Here is a 26,342-nt window from a genome sequence, read left to right as displayed (position 1 = left end):
TTATGAATCGAGATGGATGTACCTTACCAATCGACCATTTTCTCACCTACCTACCCCCCACACCTCACCTACCTTACCCCCCTCCCCCCCCCCACACACACTCATTTCTTTAATTCTAATCTATCTTAGTCTGTTATCTTTCCCATCCAATTCCTACATTGTCCTTTGCCTACAGACAAGGTTTCCATACGGATAACACTTCATATTCTGAAGGAAAAGCAAAAGTACAAAACCCACCATAAAATAGTATCTTGCAGTCACTTGATACAGACTTGATACATGCCATGTGGCTAGAGACTCAAAGGGAACTTGATACGCACATTCTGTGTAACGTTCACCTACGTATATCCCTATGGTGCAAACTTGATAAGCAACACTTGATATACTTGATTTAGCACACTTGATACCACACTTGAATTTCCACTTGATATACTTGATTTACCACACTTGATACCACACTTGGTTATCCACACATGGTCACTTTCTACTTAAAATACGTAGTACACCCACTGCCGCATACTTCATATTATGAGGACTCGATACATACTTATAACACTCACTGTTTAGGTGTACATGTTTCCTTCTCTGAACTTAAATGTTATATTTCTATTAGAGCATCATATACTTGAAATAGGTTTGGGTGTTGTGGTTAGTAAAGACTACAGTATACTTGTTACATACAAGCTCTGTTCACAAACAGTCGTGTACAATACTTGATACATGTTCATATCTTCCTGAGAAACTTGATAAGTCAGTTGTATACTTGATACAGACTATTTTCATCTGTCTTACTTGATACATGCTATTCCAATCCAGTATTGAGTTGCTAAGTGCAAGTGCTACTTGAATACTCATCATATTTTTATTACAGTTAGTCATACTTGATACAGACTGTTCACATCTCTCTTGCTCGATACATGATGTCAAGGTCAAACTTGATATATCCTGTTCCAAATATTAAGTTCCTTAAGAGTCGAGTCTACTCGATAAATAATTTTCGCATCTGTCATAGTTAGTTGATGTTGTGTTCATACTCGATATAAACTGTTCACATTATTATTATTATTAACTTGATATTAAGTGTTGCTTATACTTGATACACATATGTTAATGTTATCTTCTGGCTGTTTGCTAATCATACAATTCATGCATGTTTCCATAGCTGTTGATGTTAGAGGGCAGCTGCTATATTTGATGGTTGCTGGCCTTTATATTTTGTTGCTGTTTTATCACAATATTTGGAGTGCCTTTTATATTTTCGTCTTGTTTTACTTCACATTTTAAGTACCATGCCTACATAAATCAATCTTGTTTACCCCCTCCCCCCCCCATGACTCCAACCAAAATTATGAAGGTTCCACCATCCTCTTTGTCCAACCCTTATCAGATGGCCAATACCAGCAAAGTTTGCTTATCAAATGTTATCTTTTCCCAGGCCAAATTAGTAATACCTGCAAATATGGACTAATTCCAGTCCTGATAATTCTTGCTTGTCTTTGAGAGATACAAAATGTCTGAATATTGAAAAGTGGAAGAAACTTGAAAACCTTACTCTAATAAAAAATACCTTTGATAAACTAAAATGTTAAATAACTATTTTGATGATTTTTTTACATGCTAACGTTCCCCACAATTATCTCAAGTTCACAGACATTGCCCAGTACTTTCAAAATGCTATCTCATTAATATACATGTCCCTTGTCTCGAATAAAATGTCTTTCGATTGTTTGATGAAGCCTTCAGCTAACCGACCGTGTTCGGAACATTAGCCTCAGTTCACCGTTTCCGAAATTCTTCCCCGACCTGGTAAATTGAGAAGTTTATGTCGGCATGGTATGTCCACACCCCCCGCACTGTGTGATGTGCACCTTTGGATAGACATACCAATCAAGTGATGTGTTTGTGCTCAAAAAATTTTATTTTTTATGTTTTTTTATTTCCTTTCTATCTGTTTTTTTTAAACACTCTTTTGTTTCAGTTTATTATCCTGAAAGCAAGGAGGCTGAGCATTTAATTTCAAACACATGAAGGAAAAATTACCGACAAAAAAAAAAAGAAGTAATGAGCAAAAATTAGCCAAAATTTTGAAATTGGTATTTTACGGATGGGCAATATGCCAGTGGCTATGTTTTCTACTGCTTAGCAGTTTGGAAAAATTGTATGTTCCAATGGAGGGGTAAGGGACCTGAGAGGTGGGGTCAGAGAAGGAGGGGGGAGGGGTTGGAGGATGCGAGTATGTGTGTGTGTGTCGTATCCAGTAAATTCTAATTTAGGTGTTTAGTCAATTTAACGTACTACCTATTGTGTGTCTGTGTGTATGTATGTCAGTTGCTTTTACCGATCTGTGCGTGCATATTTGTGATAGCATTCCACTTTGATTCTATTTTTGTTCCTCCTTTTTAACCAATCGCCTACTTGCTGTCATCTTTCGAAGGTACGAATAACATCACGACGCCAGGTGGTATAGGCAACAACGCAAACTCCACAAAAAGGCCGGAGTGCGACCTTAATACTTTGAGCCAGGCCTATTCAGGCATTCAGCAATACGTAGGTGCGTTGCACTCCCCACAAGTCACTTTATATTATTAAAAAAACAAAATGAAAGCAATTTAATCTCATTTTCAGAAATGGAGAAGATTAAGAAAAGAAATATACTTTTTTTTTCTTCTTTTTTTTTTTACAATTTTTCCTTTTTTCCCCTTTTTTTTCATTTTTTGGGGGGTTGGGGGGGGGGTTGAAGGAAATCCCAAACGACCATCTTGAAAAGTGAGAGAAATAGGGCATCTTTAGGACTTGCTGATGTGACCAAGTATGAGAAATCCATTACATTTGGTCACAAAACATTATATATGTCTTTTTTTTCTTTTTTTACACATTTTTACTATATTTGTAATCATTATTTTTGACAGTGTTTGGTACCGAAAAAGAATATATTGGGGTCAATTGTAGTTAAAGAAATATTGAGGAGGGGATGGATAGGGGAGGGTAAGTAGGGAGGAGGGGGTGGTTAGGGGAAGGGAAGTAGGGGGGAGGGGGATGGTTAGGGGAGGGGGAAGGTGCTCAATGGACAGATGAAACAAATAGTTGATGAGTGTTGATGATCATAATGAGGGCGACATTTCTTTTGTGACAATCTACGTAAATTTTTTTTATTTTTTTTTTATCTTTCTTTCTCTCATTTGGGCATTGTGTCCACTGCTTTTTTTTCTCCCTATTTTTTTTCTGTCATTTTAGGGGACGTTAGGGACACTTTTTTTTATCTTTCCCAGATCTGTTATTGTAAATCTCAGAAAGGTTTATTTTGCTAATATAGGATTTGATTATGCAGACTTTTGAGACTTTTATTCATAACTGATATATACACCAGAATGAATATTTTATTAAACTGGAGTGCTTCATTTTAAGGAGGATGGATGTGTTTGTCAGGCCGGGTCGGGAGTGGGTTTCCATGGTTACTAGAACAATCCTTCCGACTAACGATACAACATCCTCTTTTGTTCTTCGAACCCCGAGACTCAAAGCAAAAAAACAAGAAAAGATAAATTCTCAAGCTAAAAGCATTAATCGGTGAATGCCACTCAGACCTTGCTTTCAGTTGGCGTCTAACTTCGTCTCTGCTTTTACGTTCTTATCCCCCCTTTTTTTTTTCTTTTTTTTTTTGAAGTGTGTCGTTCAAAATTGGTTTTACTTTTGTGTTTTTGATTTAACCCATCCTGTTGTTGTGTTCATAGTAACTTTTGTTTTATTTTATTGTTTTATTTTGATTTTTTTTTCGTCGTCGTGGAGGGATGATCTCATTCCTCTTCCACCTGATTTCATTTGACGTGCTATCTCTCTCTCACTCTTTCACTTATTCTGTGTCTCCAGTCGTCCTCTTGTGACCCTGTCTAAAAACAAATAAATAATAAAAGAACAAATTTAGACAAACAAACAGTATAACCAAAATAATAGCCCCACACCCAGGTTACCATGTCTTTCGAGCAATATGGGAAAATTACAAAAACTGTTGCAAAGTATTTCTGCCAAAAACCTTTTTGTCTTATATCGCTATCGTGCGTGACGTTATTCCCAAGTGTGTAACGTCATTCCCACGTGTGTGACGTCATTCCCACTTGTGTGATGTCATTCCCATGTTACGTGGTTAGAGATGTGCTTTTGCATGTATTAGTGACAGGAGTAATATATCGATACCTTCAAAGCAAGGCTGATACGTTAATGTGGACATGCATTTTACAAGGACGAGTTCTTGTGGCAGAAATTCTACCTTTACGTAATAGCTGTGTGCCATTAAATACCTCTGAGAAGTAATGTTGCAACCTAGCTTATGTGGCTATGTCAAGTAAAGATGAGAAAATCCCTGTGTTGAATTCATGCCAGCTTGTGAAACAAAGTAATTGCATTTCGAGTATCTCGAAAGGCCATATGATGGAAGCTAGGAGTTGCACAATACATTGCAAAAAGTTTTGCGTAAGAGCAACCAGTTTTTGTTAAGTCAGAAAAAATTCCATATATTGAAATGCAACTTGGTAGGCCTGGTGTAGAAAAATCAAGAAAGGAAATTGCCTTTTTTATGTCGAATGAAAAAAAAATGAAAGAATTATGTCCTCTGAGATAGTAAAAAGAAAATAATAATAATAAACAGGAAAATTTCTTGGAAATTAAACTTTTATGAGGAAGATAATAAGTGTCCAAAAGAAACTAAAAGCAAAGATAGTTTGGTCCAGACTAAGGTCTTTATGGGAGATATGTTATTATTTTTAGTTGTTTGTAATATCTTGTTTGCGTGTGTGTTTTTCGTCTGTTAGATCGTCTGAGGACATTTGTGTCCCCCGATGTACGGTAATGACTAAAGCAGGGTTGAATGGTATTCTTGCAGAGTGGCACAACTAATCATTTGTTTTTTTGTCAAGAGTGGTAGCCAGCCAACTTTTAGAAGTGGTTTCAAAGACTTGCTTATCTGTATTAGTCATTTAGCATTTGAAACTGTCAGACTAGTTATATTTTTGGTATTTTTTTACCATTTTTTTCCTCGTTTTTCTAACGAATGCATTGATATGTAGCATTTTGGAGCTGTATGAACTAACACACATTTTTACGAGAAAATCATTTGTAGTTTGATTAATTGTTTTCTTCATTAATTAATTTTTTTGTGATTTCCCCCCCCCCCTCAAGAGTATATTCGATTCTTGAAAATTGTGATCATTTGACATATTTTTCGTTCATCTAGGAATTTGCATGAGATAACCGATGCTTGTTTACAGTACCATGTAAACTCACCCTACATGAGCTCAGCTGAATAAATACACTTTTATATTACCCAATAATGTGTCGTATAAACCTGGTCGTAGTTTAGAATAAAACTAACCCCCCCCCCCAAAAAAAATGAATTTAATTATTAGCGAACCAAATCCATGGAATTATTCTATAACTTTGATATATCATTGTGTGTGTATTAATCATTTACCTAGTCATATGGAGGTGTTATAGTTAGTGACACAGTTTCATTGCATGGTCTGCTCGGCAGGAAGTCAAAAAATACCTGCCAAAATAACCCCCCCTTTTTATTGCTTTTCTCTCCGATGTTGGAAAATTTATATATGTGTGCGTTGATGAAATGAAAGTTCTCCCTAGCGTAACTATTCGTATCCTGTGTGGGAATTTATCGGTGTCGTTAAAAATCTCGTCACCCCTTTTCTCTCTATACTATCTCTACGAGAACATCCTACACGTTGATGGCTTTTCATTTCTCATCGTTTAATAACAATGAGAGTCATTGTTATCTCCTTTGTATGTTGATCAAAGTTAACTTCTCCCTACTTGCAGCTGCCTTTCACAATGGCTTTGGAATGTTTGGAGCCAACCAGCAGAGCCAACAGCAGCCACAGCACAATAAGCAGACGGAAGGTGAGAATTTGTAGACTTTATTATCATTATTTTTATTTTTGTATCTCATAGGAGTCGGTTTATCGCAAACATCTCCATTATTTACAGATTGGGCCATTGGCTTTGTTTTTCCTTGTTTAGAAGCTTGGACATCAGTGTTACCATCAAATTTGCAAGGCAGTCAAATAATTCAAAGGTGTTCAAAGTTATAAAATAAATTAAAAAATAAGATGCAGTTTGTATGGCTATAATCTCGAAGCATATTTATCTAACCAAGATATTGTTTTATACGAACAGTCAGCAATTTAGTGTGTCAGACACCTTTGGTAGAAAAAGATAGTTTTGAAATTCTTGAAACATGCTCAAATTTGGAGCCAGGACACTAACTTACAGAACTTACAGACTTACAGAACATCTTAAAGAACCAAAGAAGAGACTGAGTATGTACTGTGATGTCATAACTGGAAGAATGTTTGATACTTATGTGTTTCTGAACCACTCAAACAACAAAAGCTCATGAGGGTGGCCTGTGAGAGCCCCTGTCTCTCTTGTTGCTAAACCTAGGCCCCCTTCCCCACACCTAGGCCCCCTCCCCCGCCCCTAGGCCCCTCCCCCGCCCCTAGGCCATGCTGAAGAAGTTACTGTAACATCAACCTAAGTTTTGAAATACACCTCACTGCTTGAAGGGAACACCATGTTAGTCCCCTCCCCCCTCCCCCTCCCCCAAAGAAAAATGAAAAGAATTCAAAAGCCAGTTTCACAAGTTGAATGGAAAACATCAAGAGTCTGTTAAAAAAATTCTGCGCATAATCAAATTTGTTGTTTTCCACGACTTCTATACCCATCAGTCATCGTCTGTTGTCGTCGTAAAGTTCTCGTCGATAGTAAACCACCTTCTTAGATGTCCTGCTAATTAGCTGTCATCTAATTGGCTTTGTATGTAAATGAAAGTTAATACTCAAACACACGTTTGCCAGACCCTGTAATAGGGAAGGTAGTCTGTGCATCGAATTACGACACAGAGCTAGTTTAGACAACGATTGCACAGTCATCGGATTGCCAGGTAGAATATGTCCAAGCAATGTAACGAAAACATTCTTCTCTGACATTTAATACATTTACCAGGATAACGTTTCTCAAGGCCAGCTGTTCTTGCTTAATAGCGGGCTGGAAAGGAAAGTAGTCTGCGTATAACCCGACTTGGCTCTGGCTATAATTGTGTAAATCAGTTAGGAGACATACCACTACCATATATTGTGTAAATCAGTTAGGAGACATATTGTGTAAATCAGTGAGGAGACATACCACTGCCATATCCTAATGCAGCCAGCTAATTAAATTATTACTCATTTTGAAAACTGGTTGAAAACCGTCTGTAGATTACACACAAGAAGAAATGGAACATAATATTAACTGGTGACCTTTACTCTGAATTTACTAAATCTGATGTTGGTGGTGGTGGCAGCAGACTGGATCATGAAATGAAATAAGAGAAACTTATGTTTTGTTATTTACAATAGTACACCAAATATAGCATCTGGAAGGATGAAAATAAGCATAAAAGCTTGCAAATGTTTCCAAATATAATAAAAACGGAACATAAAATTTGATCCGTTTGAAAATAGCAGGATTCGAAATCCGTGCAGAGACCTAAGAAATTTGTTTTTGTTCCTTTCAAAATTACATTAGTAAATGGATAACGTCCATCGGATAAATTTTAAAAACATCAAATAAATTTCCCCAAGGAAGATTATAGAAATTAATCGTGAGTGACAGAAAAAAAAAAAAACCTCTGGGCTTGTAACAGAGGTCTCGCCCATAAATTTATTTGATCTGTTTCATTCTTCCAAAGTAAACATATTTGCATATCCATGTGTCGATTGTGTAGTATTTAGGTTGACTAAATTGTATGTTTTCTTTTTTTTTCCGTCTGGATTCATCAAAGTCGGGCCGTTCCCGACGTTGATCTAGCCGTATGTCACGTCGTGTCCGTGTGTACTTTGGTCTGTTTATTATTGAATAATAACCAACAGACCTACTCTCTGTACATATACACTACTGGGTAAACCTTGTGTAGTGGTTAATGGTGTCAAGTCAAATATGTTTTACGTAAACATCACATTTTGTTTTGTTATCAGACGCTTGACATGCCTTCTGTATACACAGAGAGCCTATACATTATAAGCATTCATGCATTCAGGAGAGATATTCAGTTATTTGTGTGATCCATGGTGATAGGTCATTAACGACTAGTTGCTAATTAGATAATTATTAGATAATGTATTGATGATGAGTTCTGTATATTGTTTTATAGAGCAGATGTGGTCTTTGATGATAGTTCATGTTTCAGTGCCACGTTGTTTTAGAATATGTGCACTTTGAAGAGCAGGCGTGGCTTTGATATTAAATATTAAACATTTTAAACTATAAACTGCTCTAGACTGGTTTATAGAGCAGACTTGTCTATTAGTTAAAATGTCATTGACCTAACATTTAAAACAAACTGCTCTGGGCTGGTTTATAGAGCAGACTTATCTATCAGTTACAGTAGCATTGACCTAATGTTTTAAACTCACTGCTCTAGACCGGTTTATAGAGCAGACTTGGCTATCAGTTAATATGTCATTGACCTAATGTTTAAAACTACCTGCTCCAGACTGCTTTTATATCATTACTGCACTGATTCTTAGATTGCTTACTTTGTGTGGTTATAGAGCATGTTTGGCTATCCTTACTCTAGAACCGGGGGAGGGGAGGGGAGAGCTAGGTAGAGCTCAACAATTTCAATTTGAAGGAAAGAGGCAGTCAGTTAATTAGTCCATTTTGAATTTCCAAATTTACTCTTCAAGAAACAGATTATGTAGGTATCACAGAAAATTCTTCCTTCGGAAAATCTTTGTTTTCCTCCCAAAAAATGACTTCCCTTTCATCTCAGGCAAGGAATAATGAATTTCATATTAAAGACATAATACCAATAAAGGTATTCAGTGAATTCTCATGCATTTTTTTTTTCTGCTATGATTTGGAGAGAGCGATACACTGTATATGTGAACCAGTTACACTACTCTAGTGTGTGTATATAATATATATATATATATATATATATATATAGAGATATATATATATAGATATATATATATAGATATATATATAGATATATATATAGAGATATATAGAGATATATATATATATAGAGTTGGTTGGTTGGCGTCTATCTTGGCGCAGAGTGCTCTATGTCCGGTGGACAGAGCGGAATATATGTTGAGACTAGTTGAGACTAGTGGAACACTAGTAGTTGTAACTCAGAGTTTCACGCATTGAGCGATCATCAGACAACTGCCAACACACAACTGACAACAGTTGTCTGATGATCGCTCAACGTGTGAAACTCTGAGTTACAACTACTAGTGTTCCACTAGTCTCAACATATATAGAGATATATATATATATATATAGAGATATATATATACATATATAGAGATATATCTATATATAAACATATATCTATATATAATATATAATATATATATATATAAACATTTCGCTCCCATGGCTACCTGCCTGTAAAACAATAATGCACATTTCATATGCAGGTAAGTCTTTCATGAATATATTTGTCCTTTTGTATTGAGGGAATTGCTTCAGACATCTAAATCGATGCATACCTGGATCTCTCTACATTTTCGGTGTTTTTTCTTCTGTCTTCATCCTCAGGCCCAGAGGGCTGTAACCTATTCATCTACCACCTGCCGCCTGATTTTGGTGACTACGAGTTGCATAATTCATTTTCGCCCTTCGGAACTGTTCTCAGTGCAAAAGTATACATAGACAAAAAGACAAACTTAAGCAAATGCTTCGGTAAGTCTCTCACTTTCATATCATGAGATAAAAAGTACCTAAGGTTTTTTCTTTACTTTTTTTTGGGCATTTCTTATTTATTACTATATTTATATTTTCTATGGAGCATGGTTAGTTGTACAGAACCAGGGAATAATTTTATCCAGTAACCAATTGCTAGAGGCCACGCAATATTGTCCAGTAGCTATATACAGATGCAAAGATGAATATATATTTGTGTTTGTACACAGGAAATGTAGTATTACATAAGCGACATAATTTCAGATCCTGCAAACATGCTACACAAAAATTGAAAGCTAAAATTATTCCCTGAAGACCGTTGAGTCGTGTTAAAGGTATTGCAGATTAAACTTGACACTGATGACAGACTTACATGTCTCTGAACTACAACAGCACTCTGAGTATACAGAATTTAATCCTGCTGAAGTCAAACAATTTGTGGTCAACTTTTTCTTGAGCAGTCTGCTGCCGTCTATATGCAGTCTGCTGCCCTCTCTATGCAGTCCGCTGCCCTCTCATGCAGTCTGCTGCCCTCTAATACAGTCTGCTGCCCTCTAATGCAGTCTGCTGCCCTCTAATGCAGTCTGCTGCCCTCTAATGCAGTCTGCATGAAGAATGAAAGTCAAAGGATCTGGTGATATTTTGCAGCTATGTCATCCATTTAAGTAACATTGGCCTGTGTGTGATAAAGACAGACACACTGAAACCACATAGCTATTAATTGTGTACTGAAGAGTCTAGTATCCTTGCAAATCCTTCAAGATGACAAATTTAAAGGTAGGATGGTGACATCAGGAAAATTGTCACTTTCCTATAATACATCAGGCATTTGTAGCAGATTTTAGCTTTTCTGGACTTTTTTATGACTTTTTTATACTGATGAGTCCAGCAATCTTCTACATAGACTGAGATCATGCCTTTATAGCTTGACCTTTCTGAACTTGCTTTAGGAGTATATTTAATTAAAAGTCCAGCTTTAAGTTATTCTAACAACAGGGACTTATCTTGCCATTTTCTGATCGTTGTTTATTCTTGCCCTATCTGGAGTTCCTTTGGACTATGTTTAATCAAAAGTCTGGTATTAAATGATGTTATTCTTACAGCAAGGCCTTGTTATCTTGCCCTATCTGGACTTTTCTATCACTATGTTAAAAATACAGAGACTCCAGTAATCATTCCTGAAAACGAGGCTTTCTTGACATTGCCGGATGTTGACTTACTTTGGACTATGGTTTCTAATCCCAAATCCCCGTTTTCAAATGATAACATATTATGATTTTTGCCTCAGAGATAAAATAATCTTTTTCTTCCTTTCATTTTCTGATATCAGGCTTTGTGAGCTTCAATGATCCAAGCGAGGCCCAGTCGGCCATTCAAGCGATGAACGGTTTTCAGATCGGCACAAAGCGACTGAAGGTGCAGCTGAAGAGAGCCAAGGATAAGCCGTACTAGGTGAGTTAATCCATCAAAAGCTGCTAATAAAATACTGACTCTCCAGTTTGTAGAGATATAGCCAGTAGTCGACGAAGAAGCTGAGAGCACCCTGGGAAGGACCGTCACCGAACACACTGGAATCGGAAACATCGAACAGAGAGCCTCTTCTATGTGGACATCATAATCTGCCAAAGGAATTGAATTCCTGGTCCCCCGTAGCCAAAACGGTGCCGGCCTTCCTCGGTCTGCAGCAAATTCAAACATTGTCTCGGCAGAATGTCCCCTCGCTTTAAATCTTTGTTTTCATGTTGTTTTCCTTTTCATTTCATGGTGTTGTAGCGTCGAAACTGTTCTCTCTTATTATAGACACCATTTAAGACCACTGTTTAGACCTTTGCTGTCTGCGTATCCAAAGAAGAATCAACGACTTCATAAAATCATATGTGGTATTAAATACGGTCTGAGACACAAAGCCTACTACATTCGAAAAAACTTTACAAACACAGTCGATAAACCCTAGCATCCATAAAGTTTAACGATATAACGTTTCTATTTTCTATCTGAGTGTAAGGTAAGCCTCCTTCTTTAGATTAAAGAGCCGCCATCATGAAATTTGTTGACTAGCACCTGGTCCCCTGAAAGCCAATCCCCCCACCGAACCATAAGTAATATTAAAACCTCATTTCCTGGCACTGTTAGAGACAGGTGTGAGTTCTGCGGCAACTCGTCGGCTCGACGGTTTCTCTCGCAAAATCAGATCTGTTTTCCCACACAAAAATCATTTTCTCAAGATATGAAAGGACAAAATTTTGCACTAAATATATGTTAAGGGTGTGATGTTATCATATCTCCTTACTCATAAAAATAAGTTCCCTCTTTGAAAAATCACACAATATTCAATTACTTGTCAGGGACAAACTTTTTTATCTTAAAAATATCCCAGTCACTTAATCGGGGGGAAGTGTTCTGTTACCTGCATTTGAGTTGGTCGATATCTTATCATATCTTACATTCAGGTAATGCAAAGAAGTAGAATGAATCTCCACACCCCAACCCCCCCCCACCCACTCCATCCCCCACCCTTTCAGAGCCCCTTCCCAGCCCTTTTTCCATATGGTAACCAATCAGCCACTTCTATTCAAAGCTATCATCAACTTGATCTGTGTTGCCGCCAAATTTTTATCGTTCTAAAATTTCTCAAAAATGTTGCTCTCCGGGAGAATTACAAGATATATGAAGAGTCGTGAATTTATGGTCAAACTTTGAGCATGGGTGACCATTTTTGGGACTTTCTAGCATATATGATGGCATCACTATATTAATAATAATATTAATAACCTGAAAGGGCGTGATATTTTATGTTGTTAGTTTTGCACTTATGTGTAATAGTAGAAAAAGGAAAGATTGTCCAAAATATTTACCTCTGTCTCCGCTGGAATTTTCGTTTGAAAAAAGTTTGGTTTTTGTTTGAGATGAAATCCTTCTAGTTTTGGTATTCGTTGAACTATGCAAAATACAGTACTATCAGCATAATGAATATACGAGGTGTATTATAGTAGCCGTTCCTTGAGACTTACGGTTACGGTTAATATTACGGTTAATATAGAGTTACGGTTAATATTTAAAGAAACACAATTGTGAGTGAGTGTGTGTGTGTGTGATAGAAACGTGCAATATTGCTGGGAACAAGACTATAAATATTTATTCAATAATGTTTTACCATATAGAGTTGTAAAGTTTTTAAACACCTTTTTAGTTGAAGCCTGGACTGGGCTGGCTTTTATCCGGCTTCCTCGATACGAAGGGAAGATATTTAAGAAATGAGGAAACCAAAACAAAAATGAGGAAATTAGTCTTCAAGCACCTCATAATTATCATATTCAAATATTAATGTAAGATGATTGAATTATTGTAAGTCTTAAAAATCGATATTTTATTGAATTTCTGTGAATATTCATGTTTCATGTGTGCTCTGTTAGTAGTAACGATATGGATCTCAAAACTGGTATCTCAGATTTTTAAGAAGGAAAAAATGCAAACCTTCATTATTGATGTATGTTATAGGCAAAACTGTTATGAACAACTTCCACAAAACAGCTGAGAAAACCTCATTCCATTTGGGAGATATCACAAATTTAATTTTTCTTCACATTAAAGGCAGAGGACTTGATCAAGTCTAAATATGACATCATCGCATCCCACATGCTCCATTTTTTTTGTTTTTTTGTTTTTTTTATCTTCTTCTTTATCAATTACAATTTTAATTGCGTAAGGGAGGTGGGTTTTGAAAATGTTGAATCTACAGTCTTAACATGACCTGGCATGGGTGTCACTGTCAAAACACTGGTAACATTTTGCCCTTGAAAATTTAGGAAGAAACAATAGAGAAAGCAAATGGTTTCAGATCCAAGTGGTTGTGTGATATCACAGACGTATAAAAATGAACTCACGGAGACATAAGTTGGATATCTTCCAAATGGAACAGGATTTAGTTTTTCTTAGCTGTTTGAAGAATTTGCATAAAGTTATCTATCATTTAAGTTTAAGGTGACAGTTTGGTCTGTGTTCCTATTTAGTAATACTGGTTGCGTTGTAGCGTGCAGTATCACAACATAAAAGTACATGTTGAGTCGACATTTGAATATTAGTCCTGTTTTTCACAAGAGATGTTTAATACCTTTGTTACTTATCAAATCACTATCAACAGTTAGTCTTCGCTCATAGCCAATGTATTTTGTAGTCTTAATTTGCATATTAGAATTGGGGTGGAAGTTTATATTTGCTATCATTAGAAGGTATAGTTTTTCCTTTTATACCAGCTAACTTTACTCGTTTAGATGAGATTAAATTTATACATTGTCATATTTTCAAGTCAGGATGCAGCAGTTTCATAAATTAATTTGTTTTAGTATGAATTGGTATTTATTATTATCATCATTATAATTTAAATACCCGGTTATTTGCTAGTTTACCAAATAAATTTTGTCCAAAGTTTTGATTCCCTTAATAACCCTATATTTTATATTTGAAAAAAAAATGTTATATTGGGAATTATAAAAAGTGAAAAAGTACTTAAAAGTGTTGGAGAGTTCATGTTTACTGCATCTGGTATTCAGTGTTAAAGTACGTCCATCAAATTTCAAATCTGAGTTCTGTCATAAAATGTGTGTTAGAAAATTCTGTTACACAGGAGAAAATCAAATAGATTTGCTTCAAACGACAACAATGATGGTAAAGAATCTATATCGCTAATTCCTTCTGTCACGGTTCCCTGAAGAGATGTCACTGTTCCCTGTAGAGACATATATCTTATATTATTAATTGGTTCTTGGTATAACAATAGATTCTTTAGTTTTTGAAACAAAATGGTGCTTTTGGGATCACAACAGAGAGGGTAACTTATCATAGAGATTCACTGTGAACAATTTTGAGCTGATTTCCAAAGTTGATAAAAGACAGATGTTAGGAAGAGAATGAAAGAATGAGATACCAAAGATTTAAAACAGTAACATTGATTCTAACAGTGTTTATGCCTAGGTATAGGCCTTCTGGCTTAACAGCGTGGTATCCCATGCTCACATTGTGAGGTCGTTTATCCAGACAGCCATTTCTCAGTACAAGCTTGTGCGGGGTGATGATGGCCAAGATGTTATCATGCAAAACTGTAAAACTCAGATTGAGCTACAAAGGGATGCAATGTTACCCAAAACTGTTCACCTTTTGACAAAATCATGCAATGATATAGATTAAAGCTTTGTATTTTTAAGCTATTACAGTATATATTTATTAAAGATCTGCCAACCAAAGAATATACCAGAAAAGTCATTACTTTCTCGCCCAATATTTTTTGTTTCCGTCCCCTTCTAATACTGCTTTCCATATGTGTATGGTGCTATTAATCATTGGTTAATATTTCATGTATTGGTTAATATTTCATGTGTTGTCCAACAAGTTTTGTGATGCGTCTAGAAGTCATTCATCATTGCACGTGTATGTGTGTGTGTGTGTCTGTCCATCATGGTGTATGGTCGACTAAGCACATATCTTCTAACCTGTGACTTTGCGTTAATCTATCAAATATTAAACAAGCTAGTCTCTCAAAGTATGATAGATAGATATTGCAAATGAAAATTCGAGTCGTCGAGCATCCAAAAATATTTTTCTAAGTAAACGGGTACAGCGAGGGGAAAAACAATTTCGAGCTGATAGTATAATATTCAGACTACTAAAAAATTGCTATAGCCACGGATTGTACATGCAAACTCGACCAGTATTATCAGTTTATTTCAGCTAATCTTCCAAGATATAGTATTGTGTTTTTGAGAGCATAATTCAAATTTTTAGAATTAATCAAAACAAAATTGACACAGAAGAATTTATTTTCTTATCACATATGGCTTGAACAAATCCCATTGCAGACCTTCAACATATAACGTAGGAATCATTAACCCATACAGGAAGGGTGACAGGATTTGTGCGATTGGTTTTATTTTTGTAATATCTATTCATTATTTTTCCGTGTTTCTCTGAGCTTACAACACTAACATTCACATTATTTGTTTTCTCTCTCTATCTCTCTCTCTCACTCCCTTCGAATAATGTCCGCCGTCTTTCGGCCCTCTCCTCGTTGTTTTTTTTATCTACGTCCGTCCTAACTTGCGTTTTTTATTTTTCTTTTGTCCGTCTTTTCTTCCATCAGATTTACCCGCCAATAAAGAACCGTTTTTATGCGTCATTTAAGATGTCGTCGTCAACGTCGTTGCGTCCTCATCATCGTGTGCGTCGTCATGTCATCCATTGCCCACCAACCGTTTGTTTCTCATGGTGTTATGAAAGGGTTGTCCGATTGTCTACATTTTAATCTGTCCTTATATATTTCGTTCACTCGAGAGGAAAGCAAAAAAAATATCACAAACGTCCTCTGTTGTCGTCGTTATAATAAAAACACCCCCACACCACCCCCCCAAACCTCTTCCACCCAACCCCCGCTCTCTAATCGATAGAAGAAAAACGTTTGATGTTTTGTAAACTGGTGAGGGTGTATGGATGAGTGTGTTTATACTAAATTGTCCACATGTGTAAACCGGTTCGGTGACTCGGTGTTTATACAAACTTTGTTCATCACTAGGGTTATCTTTTACATATAACAAATTGATAAAATCCCATTATAAATGCCTCCCGCTTCCCTTCATCTTTCGGCCTATGTTTTAACTCGCTTAATTTTTGTAACCAATTGTCGCATCCTTGGAGGGGTGCTGTTAAACGGTGTTGACTCGCATCATTTATTTATCTTTCTTTTTTGCCTGTTTAACTTGTTATTCCACACTGTTGCTGATGGTTTTACCGTTAACGAGATTTACCGTTAACGAGATGTAGTATTCTTTGCTCATTTAATGTTTTCGTGCAGCATCTAAGGATGTGAGGGACAGGGAATGTAACAACAACAGTACTTAAACAGGTCGTTAAACCCCCCCCCCCCCCTCACTGGGACAATCTTCGAAATGAGTCGTTTGATACTTGTCAGAAATTATCTGGGGATTATTTTGTGAAATTAAATGTCGTGTATGGTTGAATGTTACAGAGTGTAAAGAGGAATACAAAAATTAATCAGAAATGTAATGTCAGGAATATGAAGGTAGCTGTTTCATCAAACTGCCTGTTTATCATACCTTTCAACTTTACAGAGGTGACATAAAACTATAAATCATTCATTTTGCCTGAAAGGTTTGATGATGTTGGTGTGACAACGCACTATGAGGTTACAAAAGGTCTGCAATGACTTCAACAAATATTTACATTTTCCAAAAGAAAACGACTTTTAATAGAAATTTGATAGGAATGGAATAAAAACAATTGTAGATGGGGAATTGAACCAGGTTACTCAAATATTTAGTTACCAATGTTTATATGACTTGAATATCCATTTTTAATATCACAGGTCGGTCTATTATAAGAATACCAGACTCTCTCTTTATAAACAGGATGTGATCTCTCCCCCCCCCCCCCCTAGTTGGAAATGTTACCGTGGTTACCCTCATAGGTCAGCCAATCAGATGTAGGTATTCTTCAGTCCACTATTTCCAGGTCATGTCAGTTTGTTTCCTGGTTTACAATAATATCATGTTTGGTTTATAAGGGTTTATTCATGTCTCTCTCTCTATTCATGACAAAAGTTAAAATCTGATGTAAGAATACCAAGCAGGCAGTTATTGAACTAATGTACTTTATGAAAAAGAAAATATCCCCTCAAGGGAATCCCTCCCCCCTCTCTACCCCGCCTCCTCCCCTCCCTCCCTCCTTTCCCTGCAGAAAAACAAATGAAAAGGGTACATTTGCAACTTAGCAATGGAAAGAACGAAAATGGAGATAAAATGGGAAAAATAGTGAGCTAATGTGGGTGAGCAACTCTGGTCTGACTAAGTTAGATTTGGTAAAGGATTAATCTAGATCAACTTAATTGATTTTTTTAAAATAAAAATAAAATAAAACTGTTAGCAAACTGCTTATCCACTAGAGAGCCTGTGTAATAGAATGTGTAAAAGTAAGTTGGCCTGACGTTTCGATCCTAGCAGGATCTTCTTCAGAGGCTAAATGACAAGTTACAGTAACAGAGGGGACAAAAACACGCACAGAATACAGACAGGTTAATGAGCACGGTGAACACAATGAGATGGATGAAAGGGGATTATAAGTAGAAAGCAACAGGAGAAGAGGAGAGGAAGGAGATAAACTGTGGAGGGACAAAGAGAGGATAAACTGGAGAGGGACAAAGACAGAAAGGTGTGAAGAAAAATGTAGGGGAAGAGAGCTGTGAGAAGAAGAGTGAAAGGGGGGGGGAGGGAGAAAGGGGAGAAGGAGTAGGGAACAGAGGAAAGTTAGTCATGTCCTTCCTGAATGTTCAGCCCATGAGGTTGAATGGTACGAAGGCGTTGCATCCAGAGCCTCTCTCTGCTGATTCGTACTAGGTCAGGACGGCTACCTAAGGATTCAATCCCCTGTAGGGACATGTCGTTAATGGTATGGTTGGGAAGGTTAAAATGTTCTCCAACTGGGGTCTCAGTCTTCATGGTGTTGACTGTGGATCTGTGACCATAGAATCGCTTCTTGAGGGTGGTTTTGGTTTCGCCAACATACTGGATGCCGCAAACTCTACAAGAGATCAGATTGATTTTTTTAAGTAAGCTATAATTGTAGTTTATAACAGTTTTAGGTAGGTTTTTTTTTCTCCATATTCTACTTAAAAGTTAAAGAAAAACACAAAGAATATTGTCTGTTATTGTTCCAGATCACATAATCTAAGGGTTTCAAGGCTCACAAGTTTCCAAGCTGGTATTACTAGACCAAAAAATAAAAATTTGATTGGAATAACTTACTATGATAATCATCTGTGTAAGTTGAAAAAAAAAATTATAATAAAAATAAATAAATACAAAATACAAGAATGAGCAGGAGGCATTATACAATTATTTGGGAATTGATTACAAGAAAGTCAACTTTTCTCCCAAAATGTCTGTTGTGGAAATGTGTAAATTATCCACCGAGGTTTAAAGGGGTATAATTTTATTTCATGAATGGGTCGAGGGTAGGGGAAGGGTGAATAGCTACAGATAGTATGGTGAATCCAAGCCTGGAGAACAGGCATGAGCTTTTTCCGTGAATTCGCGGAATATCCGTGATTTCTTTTCTACCTTGGTGACAAAAACTATTATCCTAACACACTGTAGCATACACAAACTGGAGCCTATACCGTAATTTTTGCAAAGTTCCATGATTTTTTTTTATAACCAGGCTCATCCCTGGGAGAAGAAATACTTAAAAACATCGACATTAACTGTTTTATCTGTACTTTAACTCTGCTGCCGTCTGTATTTCAGTATTAGAACACTGCCGGTGTGAATATGTTTTTTTTTTTTTTTACTCAACTTTTGTCTCGCGGTCTTTGCTATTTATGGATCGATCGTTTATTCAAATCGTCGACATCCCTCGGTGCGCTTCCCCGAATCCTTCTTTTTTAGCTCGCGGCGAGGATGGTATGCCGTATCTATCTAACCAGTGCAATTATAGAAAAGCAATATGTATGACAGGTGAAAATGTTTTACGTGCAGGGTTCAATCTTAGAGAAGAGAATAGAAAATCGGGAGAATCCACAGGTCTAATTTTTACTTGACTTTTACACCCACACAGAAAGTAGAAAAATCGATTTGTAAATGGTTGAACTTGAAATAAATTATCATCTTAATAGTCAAACACACCGAACAGGGAAAAAAAAAAGTCTTCTTGTAGTGTTTTGTTATTGGTAGAAAAGTGCTAGTCCATATTTTATATAATTCTCAAGGTCACATTTTTTTTCTCAAAGTGATAGAAAAGTTTCTCGTTAAAATTGCATATGTGGTCATTTGGAGTGACAGGCCAGGGTTACCTCAGATGAATATTTTATCACTAACAAATAGATGATAGGGAGGATGGGGGGGCGAGGGGGGGTGGAGGAGGGAGATTTAGATGGACAAACAAATCTTTAGGGTTGTTAACATAAAGCGTGATTATGAAGGGGCTAAACAGTTGACATCAGCGGGATAAAAAAACGATAAAGTTTTTATAAGGTTTTTGTCAGGCTTGAGTTAACTAATGTAGTACTAGGATTAATGACAGCTATGTATTCACCATCATTGTTGTATTACTATCATTATTACCTTTTTTTTTTCTTTTTTTTTTCTATTTTTATTCTTCGTCATTTTGTAGGGTGTACGTGGCCATAACGTGTTTACTCATAGTGACTTACACGAGAGTTTCAATTTTTCGTTGTGTGTTCGTTATTATCAAACAAACGGTTAAACATAGTTCTATATATTTCGGTTCAAGTGTCGTCGATGTTGTGGTCAGAAGCCTAGCATATTTAGTGTCGTTTTTAAAATGAGTGTCCAGTATTTTTATGACAAGTTCTTGCCCTCCTATTTGTGGATACTTTTTTTTTTTTTTTTTTCTATTTCCTCTCGCGTTTTTGATTGGAGACATATACACAGAAAATTTAAGCTAGTCAATGGTTGTTAGTGTCTGTGACAAGCTTTGTGACAATGTTATGTCATACGGTCTGTGTCACGAATGGGTGTTAAACCAGATTACAATTTAAAAATATTGTTATTAAAGTTATCCATTCTTACGTTTAGTTTAAATTTTATCCTGGTCGATTTGAAACAGAAGAAAAAGATTATCTTCTTTTTTTTGTTTACTTCAAACTGCCAACAAAGGGAAATGTTCACACTCTGTTAAAGTGGCCATTATAGCATTAAACTTATCTGCCAAAGTCGGGACATCTTTAAACTTTCGATAGAAAGCTCTTCACTGGGAGTTGTTCGCTGCCAAACTTTTTCACCTTTGCCGACAAATTTCAGAAAGATTTGTTGCAGAAAGGGAAATGGTCACACTCTGTTAAAGTGGCCATTATAGCATTAAACTTTTCTGCCAAAGTTGGGACATCTTTAAACTTTCGATAGAAAGCTCTCCACCGGGAGTTTTGTTCGCTGCCAAACTTTTTCGCCTTTGCCGACAAATTTCAAAAAGATTTGTTGGCTGGTTTTCCATATTTCTGCCATATTTAAGTTACAAAATGCTTGTATTCGTAAACGGGCTAATTTCTTTGAATAAAAGTTGATGATGATGATGTAAGGGGCCATATTGCCCCCATACCCCCCACCCCCTCCCCTTCCCGCCTATGTATGCGCAACTAAACTACTGAAGGATTAAGAGCATACACAGCATACTCTTACAGTTAAATAATGATTAAGATTACAGGGTGAAGTATTTGTGCAACATTTATTTAATATGACATTTTTGTTTTTGTTATTTTTTTCCTTTACCGTTGTATTGCTTGGTTACGTGGCATTCTTATTGCGTAATATCACGCCAGTATTTCCCTCTCTTTTGTGTTTTTTGAATTGTCGTGGCTTTGAAAAAATCAGAGCGAAAAATATTTGATAGTTTTTACGTTTTACAGTGAAAGATGACATTGCTGTGCTGTTTGGTCTCCCTATATTTGTGAGTCATTATTAAATATTCAACATTTTGGGGGTAATAAATATTCATGATTTCTTGCATAAACTTTGTTTGTTTTTCCTGATGATATTGGAAACATTTTGTGCGTGTGTGTGTGTGGATAGTCGCTCATTTGAAAGCTTTGTTCTCGTGTTTTTTCTCTTTTTTTTTTTTAAATTTGCATCGCAAAAATAGTTTGGTCGTTTCGAATTTGTCAAAAAAACAAGAGTAAAAAAAAAAATGACTACCATCCAATGATTTTTTATGTAAATAACGTTGTAAGAATTTGCATAATTATTTTGGATTTGATTATTGGCCGAGTGAGTGTTCATCTTGAAGCCCTACCAGTCAGGAACCCTGTTCTCAAAAATTGAGGACAAGGGAAGGACGAAGGTGACCTCTTATTGCTGAGAAATTGTGTTGTACATGTTTTTTTTTGTAAGAAAAGTTATATTGATTATTTACAAATATTGTGTTGATGTTGCGTTTGAAGGACATACATTGAAAGCTGAGAAGGCTAACTTGTCTCCGACTTGTGTATTTTAAAAGCTATGTAGGGAGAAAATTGAAAATAAAGTAAAAAATATCAATAAGAACTATAATAACAATTTCAAGTCATTTATTTTAAAAACAATTAATGGTAGAGACTTTTCTCTCTCATTTGTCATTTGGTTTTTAATTAATTTACAATATCAATTTTTTTTTCTTCGTTTTTTTTGCTTCTGGCAAGACTATGATGAGTCATCCCTCCTCGCATTAATGGTGTTGTCTGTCTCAGTTGTATCTTTGACTTACTTTTCGTTCGATTCAATTCTTTTGTAATTTTTTTTTCTTTTTTTCCTTCAAATTTTGAATTGCCAAGCTTGGATATTTGCAATTGTTCATTTCTTGTTCAACCCCCTGGATTGTTTGTTATTTGACTCTATTTTTTTTGTTTTTTTTATGTATATAGCAATGTATTTGCCCACCTTGCAATTGTCTCATAGAATTGTAGCTGGACCTCAGCATGCAGGCTTGTACCGTCAACGGTCAAGTGTTCGCCGGTCGGAAGTTTTCGTTTTAACTACTTACAAAGTTTAATCGTATGTTTATTCGTTGTCGTTCCATAATCTCGACATGACGGGAGAAGTTGGTTTTTTTGTCGTAGTGGGATTCTGTCGCCATGGGGATTCTGTCGCCATGGTTTCTGTTTATGTAAGAGTGTCTTGTCGTCCAATCAAGGGTATTTATTACACACTGTGTATTGTCAATACTTGTTAATGTACATGGTCATTCTCACTGTTTCTGTGTTTATCAATCGTATACCTTCACCAAATGAAATACAAGGCACATACATAGTAGTGACAATACAAAGAATTTCAGGGTTTCTGTTAAAAGCTTTATAAGACTGGACAACAAGGTAGAGTTAATGCGGGTTCCTGGTTAATAAGGGTCCCAGTAGCAGCTGCCAATGTTTCTTAAGTTCCTCATTCAATAGGCTCATACTGCTGTTGTGAATGTTCCTTTTGAAGAAGTATTTTTGGCATTTCTTAACTGATCAGGGTTTTGTTACTTAATTGAAAGTATCTGCTGATTGGGTGTTTATAGCTTAAAAGTACCGTGTGATTGGAGCTCCCTGATCTGATAAGAACCAGATTACGACTCCTCAGTAACAGGGGTCCATCTCTTGGTGATACTGAATTAGAGGATCCTCATTTTGTGGGGGGGGGGGGGAGGGGGGTACTTGCTTCAAATTAATGCTACCATATCCCAGCTCCTTGTTAACCAGGGTCCATTGCCTAATGTGACCAAATTGAAAGATTCTTCAATCAATGGCTCAATAAAAACCAATGTTATAGATGGTGCAATTCCATTCTTACATCAGTCTGGGTTAGAATTCTGGTTGGTGCTGTGATGGTGGTTCCTGCTTGGTTAGGATACGAGTGAACCCTTATCACTGTAACATTGGTTCTGGCAACTTCCTCGTATCCCTACAGAAGTGGTTAATCTTCCTAATTGGGTTGATAAAGGGAGAATTTAATGGGTGAAAGTAATGGTTTAATAACAAATTGGAACAACCATTTATATTCTGGTTTGTCATCTGTATCTGATGGAGTAAACACTTGTTACTCTATGGAATAATTAAAAATCATTATCATTATGTACAAAGAAATATCTTCAGTTTGATAAAATTGATCACCTCAGGGTGGCAGGGGAGGGGGGTTGTAATTAATTATTCAATTAGTAAAATTCCTTTCACCAGGAAAAATTGTTAGAAATTTGTTTGGGGGAGGGGGGGGGGGTGGGGTTGGCAAGGTATTGTGTTATTGTCTATACTGTCAATTGTATTGTAACTTGTAAGCAGTTCATGTTAATGTGTTTATTGTTATTTTAATTTTTCACTTTGTTTCTTTGCATATTTCATGTTTTGCTGTATATACATAATCTTAATGCCAAACAGTTCTCTTCAAGTTTGTTAAGTCTAATGCCAAAATTGTCCCCATCCCCCCCCCCCCTCAATCCCGGCCACAATATGTGGAAAGCAGTGCACAACCATCAGTTGGACTATTAATTGATTTATAAAAATATTAAACCATTAAAAAAACTAACCGCAAAAAAAAACCAGACAAAACAACCAAAGGTCGAGTCAGAAAATTTAAAATTTTTCATCTTTTTCCCTCATTTTTAACCCACTCCTCGGCATTGTGAATCATAACTTCACAACAGAATCTGTTAAAATGGATTTCTGGAGACGGGAACTGTTTTTCGTTAATCAATTAATTCTCTCGGAAAAATGTCTTCCCAATTTACTAAATCATCTTAAAGACTGTTTCAGAAAAGTATCGTTTAACCAACCAACCTTCCCATTTCTTGGCCTCCCCCTCCCCTCCCCCCCTCCCCTACTACTCATTAGTCAGGACTACAATTACAAGGTATCCATATAACTGCTTAGCAGTGATACATATCTGATAATGGAAGAATGTTATTCGAGCCCTTACTTAAAGAAACTGTAATCCATCATAATTGAAGGCAAACATTTGCTATAACTTACCCCCTCCCCACCCCTACCCCACCCTCATATTTGTCTATTACCATGGACTCAATCTCTGAATGAACACAACTGTGACAAGAATAACACCAGTTTGAGGTCAACTTCTGGGAATGGTAGGCAGGAGAAACCACTCAGAAAAGTTCCACCTTTCTGGTGATAGTAGGGGAGGGTGGGGGAGGGAGGGGAAGGAAAGACTTGAGGGTGGGGATGTCTTAACCTGTTCTCTTATTGTCACATTTCATAATGTTAACATCCGTTAACATAAAAGTTGTTTGCCAGTTTAATGTTTGTAATCCGGAAGTCGTTTCCAGAATTGAACATTTTAACGTTTATTTCGACGGTTCATAAGCTCACATTTTCAGTATTTAGTGGCGTGGGGGAATTGGGGTGGGGTACTTAACTATAAAGTTTCACTAAAATGTGAACTATAATATACATATTACATACATATTACAAGTTATTCTCCTGTTAAAATCGATGATCGTTAATTGGGCATATGTTGTGTGCTGTTTTGTGTTTGTGATCCAAAAATGTTATGAAAAGAGAAGATGTTAAGATGTTTCCAGTTTGTTCCGTTTCTTTATTCAAGTTTTTAACATGTTCTTCCTCCTCTTTTTCCTTTCTTCTTTTGTTTCAAGTATTTCTTTCTTTAATTGTTTAAGCGTTATACTATTCTCTACCTGATCGAATCCGGTCAGGTTGTTTCGTACCTGATCGAATCCGGTCAGGTTGTTTTGTACCTGATCGAATCCGGTCAGGTTGTTTCGTACCTGATCGAATCTGGTCAACTAGTTTCGTACCTGATCGAATCCGGTCAGGTTGTTTCGTACCTGATCGAATCCGGTCAGGTTGTTTCGTACCTGATCGAATCCGGTCAGGTTGTTTCGTACCTGATCGAATCCGGTCAGGTTGTTTCGTTCCTGATCGAATCCGGTCAGGTTGTTTCGTACCTGATCGAATCCGGTCAGGTTGTTTTGTACCTGATCGAATCTGGTCAGGTTGTTTCGTACCTGATCGAATCCGGTCAAGTTGTTTCGTTCTTGTTGATTCTCCTTCCTCCTTCATCGTTGTTTTCTCACGGTACATCGTTTCTGTAATCGTTAACTTTTGTCCGTTTCTTTTTCACTACCTTAACTTTTCTTCGCTTCTTCTTCATCTGTTAGTATAAATGCTTTACATGTTTCACTGTAGAATATAAACTTGCTTCATTTTTTGCTTTTTCATACGTAAATTTGTCTGGACAAGTTAAACAGCGCCCGACAACTGTTAGCATACAGGGCTATATACTAAATAAGACCTATATATGACGGAATGTTTTACATAACGTATTCAGCCTGCCTTAACAGAGCTAAACTGCATCAAAGTGTTGTAAAATCGCGTCTGTCGACGTACACATCAATTCGTCTTGCTACTGCCGATCTTCGAGGCCGGCCGGGTCTTCTTTCACTGAAAGGAACATTCTTCTACATCACAAGAGTAAAAAGTTCTCTTTCAAAAATTCAAACTGCCAGATTATCATTGGTCATATAAGTGAATCCATCAGCCAATTATCTGTTACTTATTTAAGAGGGTTAAATTCTGATCTTGTATCTCCCAATTATGCTATAAATCTGTTTGTTTTGTTTTTTGCAGTGTTTTCTAAGATCTGTTATTGTTTCTTTCCAGTACATTTGTTTTTTTTTGTCACTGTCATTTTAATCTTCATTGTCTCGAAACCATCTCTGTAGTTTACTGTTGTGTTACTGTTGTGTTACTGTATTAAACATTGTTTGTCTAAAGCATCGCTGTGGTGTTTATTCGTCTTTCTCGTGGTCACATGACGGTCCAAGTCCTAAGAGCCAATCACATCCCTAAATTCATGTTTATTTATGCAGATACTTTTCAAGGTGATTTGCAGGGAATGCTGTGTTCAGTATCACTGGTGCAAGATTGGCAAACTGCCAACACACATTTTAATATGTACAGCAGTTCTAACTATGCTGCAACACTAAATTATTCACTGCCTTTCTGTCTATTTGACTTCAAGATAATTATCCTCATTATTATGCAATATTCAGAGATTTGCATAAATTTGCATATATTGTTCAAATTGAAGAAGTTAGCTGTC

At 36.5% G+C, this 26,342-nt stretch overlaps 1 protein-coding gene across 16 annotated transcripts in view; it reads left to right on the top strand.

Annotated features, from left to right (window-relative positions):
* LOC139969451 (CUGBP Elav-like family member 1) overlaps positions 1-26,016 on the top strand; it is a 195,688-nt gene extending 169,672 nt beyond the window's left edge. For 14 of the 16 annotated variants that reach the window (XM_071974462.1, XM_071974471.1, XM_071974453.1 and 11 more), the window contains 5 exons: positions 2,435-2,551; positions 5,824-5,904; positions 9,598-9,741; positions 11,072-11,193; positions 15,875-26,016. In XM_071974462.1, coding sequence (XP_071830563.1) covers positions 2,435-2,551; positions 5,824-5,904; positions 9,598-9,741; positions 11,072-11,193 — 464 coding nt within the window. In that variant the 3' untranslated portion in view covers positions 15,875-26,016. The remainder of the gene's footprint in view (positions 1-2,434; positions 2,552-5,823; positions 5,905-9,597; positions 9,742-11,071; positions 11,194-15,874) is intronic. The other 2 variants (XM_071974538.1, XM_071974573.1) reach the window with 1 other exon arrangement.
* Positions 26,017-26,342: the final 326 nt, after the last annotated feature.

This window comes from Apostichopus japonicus, chromosome 1 (assembly GCF_037975245.1).
Source record: "Apostichopus japonicus isolate 1M-3 chromosome 1, ASM3797524v1, whole genome shotgun sequence".
Classification (NCBI taxonomy): domain Eukaryota; kingdom Metazoa; phylum Echinodermata; class Holothuroidea; order Aspidochirotida; family Stichopodidae; genus Apostichopus; species Apostichopus japonicus.
This window is presented reverse-complemented; position numbering and strand designations above follow the sequence as displayed.